Source organism: Argentina silus (genome assembly GCF_951799395.1).
Source record: "Argentina silus genome assembly, chromosome: Y".
NCBI lineage: Eukaryota > Metazoa > Chordata > Actinopteri > Argentiniformes > Argentinidae > Argentina > Argentina silus.
The window spans coordinates 21,092,261-21,096,901 of NC_139654.1; the positions used below are offsets into that span (position 1 = coordinate 21,092,261).

Here is a 4,641-nt window from a genome sequence, read left to right on the forward strand (position 1 = left end):
CATCAAAAGACTGGACTGAACTTCAGTTCTCCTTTATAAGTAGTACAGGGAACACACAGGGTGAGGAGGAACAGCTTACCACAACCCACACAGACAGGCAACATCCACATGGAACCATTTCACTTTTGTAACAGTAGTATAGTGGTTAAACCAGTGTCAAGAGATAAAGACCCCCCCCCCCCCCCCTCCCCTTTTTGCATTTCTGGAGTCGGCTACTTGCACACTTGCAAGTGATCAATTTCGTCTTCACACACAGACAAGTCCATAATAGAGATAAAAGAGATACCATTTCTATTTCACATAATTTAAAGACATTGAATGTTTTCCAACCTGATTTTATGTTCCTTTTTCGCTAATGTTAAAACCATTTCACCACCTCCAAACTCTCATTCTCTGAACTACTGATCTTTGAAATTCAAGTAGCAGCAATTCAACTTCAGTAAACAGAACATATATTGCAAAAGATTTTAATTATTTCAAATCACTTCCTGACTTCAGGTCTTACTCCATACAATAGAGGACACTTATGGGTCTGGCATATTGACTTAAATGTTGAGAGATTGAAGAAAAGAAAATGGTGGAATCTGACTGTGTTAACATCCTCTCTACTCTTCTTCTCTGAGAGGGACCTTGGACACATGGACCTGATTGTTAACATAGAAAAATACCCCATTACAAAATCAACAGTCTCATTGGGTACAAGCAACAATATTCTCCATCATTGTCTATTTCTCCATGGAATTCTTATACAATTACAAATGTAAAAACATAGGAAAGGGAAAAAAAGATGCCCAAAATCCAGCTACTGGGCAGTTGTAAGGCCACTAATGTTGTAAAAAGAAGGGGTTCCAGCGTATAATTTTGCATCTCATAAAGGGGAGGAAGTACTCCTCTACCTACATCAGTGAACCGATAAATAGTGTGTCCAAGGAAATACTGATCACAGCAGTAGAGTGAATCTGCTAATGGTGAGAACAGGATTATTCCTCATTGTTGGAATCACAAACTAAAAACCCTTTACATCTAAGCCCTGAAGACCTTTTTATAACAACCACCCCCCCAAAAAGCAGGAGGAGCAAACAACAGTGAACATTCAATTGATCACTTGCAAGACCTAGAACAGACATGGGGACAATTGAATGAATGACCTTGTTATCACCAACTTATAACACAGACTGGCCGATGAGTTAATCTTTTTTATCTATAGCCTGGGTGATGAGGGTGGCCGTTTCTACTGTCGTGTGGCTCTGGGGCTCTACCCATGGGAGGTCTCTGCATCTTCCCCATCACATCCAGGTTCTGCTCATGGAAGCAGGGTGTTTGGAAACCCCCACCCAGGAAATCCACACTCTGCATGTGGGTAGTCTGGCCCGTCGGTCCCACCGCTCTAGGTCTGTACTGTGCTCCTGGTTGGCAGTCCAAGGCAGCCCTTGTCAGGCCCCCTTGGAAGGACGTGGGCAAGTCCTGAGGGCCCCCTGAACCATCACTGTTGGCCGTTGGCCATGGTGGCTGCATGTAGTGCCCATTGGTGTAGGCCATGGAGCCTGGTGGCCCGTTGACCGGGGGAGAGGGTGTGGGTTTGTCTGTGGGGTGTTTCATTGGGTAGGGCTGGGCAGCACACAGCTCATGGGGGTAGCTCAGGTTCTTGGCGGGGAATCCAGGCGCAGTGGGGGCTTCTCTCCTGGGGTTCTTGCAAGGATGGGCACCCTCCGGCAACTGCTGCATGTGAGCCAGTTGGTGTTGGCTCCAGGAGCGCTGCTGCTGTAACTGTTGCTGTTGTAACTGCTGCTGCCGTTTCATATCAGTGTGGAAGCCCGGCATTCTGATAATGGCAGCCATAGTAGGCTGAGGGCCAGCACTACTAGGGGCCTGAGGGTGGGCTTTGTCTGTGGGGCCCAGCAGCCAGGAAGGCAGGGGGCCAAAGGCAGGGTTGTGCATGGACACCTTGGAGCTGGCATTGATGATCAGGTCACGGCTGATGGTGCCGGGGTTGGCAATCTGGCCCTCACACGCAGAGGTGGCGCCCATACCGGCCCGCGCATGGCAGAACTGGTCGATCTGGTGCACAATGCTGCTCAGGTCCGTTTGCTGGTTCTGGTGCAGGCTGGCTGCCATAGACAGTGGGATGGTTGAGGTAGATACAGTCGCATTTGGAGGAGTGTCTGCATCCGACAGCTTCCTGGGCCCGTAGGGGCTGAGTGGGGGCTGCTGCTGTTGCAGAAGGGTGTTGGGTGCAGTGGGTGGCCCGGTACCGGGGTCCTGGGGTAGGGACTGTGACGGGGGCCGGACCTGGATGTGCTGCAGGGTAGGGGACTGAGCCCCATCAGACAGGAGCCCTAGGCCCTGGGCTGCTGCCTGCTGCAGTAAAGCTTGTTGGTGAGGAAGCCTCTGAAGCTGCTGATGAGCGAGATGCTGCTGCAAGGTTTGTGGGCGCGGCTGACTTTGCTGCTGCTGCAAGGTTTGAGTGTGGGGCAAGCTCTGCTGCTGCTGTATACGTTGTGCATGAGCCATGCCTTCCTGTTGTTGTAAAGTTTGCAGCTGGGACAGGCTTTGCTGCCGCTGCAAAGCTTGCGGATGAGCCATACTGTGCTGCTGTAAAGCTTGTGTATGAGGCATATTTAGCTGTCGAGTCATGGGAAGAGAGATGCTTTTCTGTTGCTGTAAAGCCTGTGGATGGGTCAGGCCCTGCTTCGGGGGGACAGGCTGAGGGAGGTTTAAAGTGCTCCGAGTGACGTACAGCCCGCTGTGGGGGTTCATGGAGACTTTGGGGAGCAGGCGGACTTGGCTGCTGTCTGTGTTTTTGAGGATACCTTTGGCGGGCGACCGGAGAACGGCCAGGAGCCCTGCTCTGGCACTGACCTGAGACTGGTAGGGGCTGTGGCGCTGGCTGGAGGTGTCGAGCCCGTTCACTGTGCGGCGAATGTGCTTCCTCTGAGGTACTTTAACGCTGTTGGGGAAGATCTTGATGGTCAGTGGGTTGTTGGCGATTTTCTTAGCATAGGCATCCAATTCCGCTGGGGTTGGATATTTGGCAGATCTCATCTTCTGTGTAGTGTCCCCTAGAACGTGAAAAAAGTAAAAGAGAAAAAGTTCATACACTAGGGCCCTGTTTGAATACTCTTAAAATGCATCCTTCCTCCCTCCCTTTCTTGAGGAAATCAATCACGATCTTACTTATAGGTGAAAGCTATGCAGTGGGAAGCTTCTTTTTTCTTCTTCTTTTTAACCGAACCAATCATGTTTGTTCAGTAATTACTTTAAGGGGGGAAGAGAAGCTTTACTTTTCAATGCATTAAAACGGGGCATTGGACTAAACAGGACTTGACTCATTTAATGGAATGGATGTGACCACAGGAAATGTCAAAGTATTAAATTCTATTCAAAAGAAAACTATGATATTGATGAGGGGCTTCTCTAAATTAGAATAGGGCATGGAGGGGTCACTTACATTTCTGAAGTCCAGTGTTCATCTGCGTGTAGGAGAGAAGTCGGGTGGTAGGGTCACCTGATGCAGGCAGACAGGCCAGCATGTCACATGTCCACTAATGCAACATGGAATACACTCTCCTCACCATGCTGGGAGAAAGGTAAAAGGTTACATGTGTCAATGCTTAAAACACTTATGATCATGTGAAATGACTCAGCAGCTAGGCTTTTCCTCTCATGTGTTACGGTGTGACCTTTTTAAAATGGCAGTTGGTAATCAGCTAGCACAGATCTGCACTGTAGTCTAGAGCAGAGCCAGGCAGGGCCGGTTCTAGGAATGCACATATGAGGGGGCAGTCAGAAATGTGAAGGGGGCATTGTGCGTACACATCATGTGCCAGCACTTTTTTTTTATAACAGTGTTTTCTTCACGGCATGGGCTGTTAGCTGTGTGTCCAGCCCTCAACCTGGAGAAGTGGATTGCACTCTGTCAGGCCTCTACCCTAAGACCTGTCCAACTTGGGTGTCCCACCTGAAGACTAAAGCTCCTGCTGGTATAGCTCTTAGGGTCACTGAGGCACACAAACCCCCTGACCACAATAAGGTGGCAATCCCTCAGGGGGAAAACTGAAAAATAAAAAGTAAAATAAAATATCCTTCATCCAGATTTTAACAACCAACAACATAACATTTATCTTAACTGGATGGTCTAATTCTCAAATACATTTGAACCTAAAGGAAAGACTTTTCACAATAATCAATATTTACAAAACTGAAAGGTAGTAGTTTTTGGATTTTTATTTATTTATTAGCAACTTAATAACTAAAATCTCCTCCTTTCTCTCCATCTCACTATTTTTTCTCTCCACTCCACTCTACAACTCCACTCTACTCTACAACACCAGTCTCCTGTTTCCCTTTGCAAAAACTCTCACAAATTCATCCATATCCAAGTTACTTGTTATGGACTTCTCATGGGCCAAGATCACCAAATTTCTCTTTCGCTTGTGTAGCATGGTGCGACGATAGGGGGTTAGGACCCGTGACAATGTGGAGAAGGAACTCTCACACGATGCCGAAGACACACCAATTACCATGGCTGTTACATACAATTTATGTAACTCGGGAAAGGCTTCCTTGTACTCCTGCAGGTGTTTACAGACAGTGGATAGGTCTGTTTCATTTGGACATTTCTTGAGCAACATCTGTTTTGCC

At 47.9% G+C, this 4,641-nt stretch overlaps 1 protein-coding gene across 1 annotated transcript; it reads right to left on the reverse strand.

Annotated features, from left to right (window-relative positions):
• Positions 1 to 216: 216 nt before the first annotated feature.
• LOC310824301 (protein FAM222B-like) lies at positions 217 to 3,530 on the reverse strand (the record flags this gene model as incomplete). Its single annotated transcript, XM_083697185.1, has 2 exons — positions 217 to 3,059; positions 3,449 to 3,530. 2 exons carry the CDS (start codon positions 3,528 to 3,530, stop codon positions 1,198 to 1,200), a joined length of 1,944 nt encoding a protein of 647 aa, XP_083553311.1. The 3' UTR covers positions 217 to 1,197.
• Between the last annotated feature and the right edge of the window lie 1,111 nt (positions 3,531 to 4,641).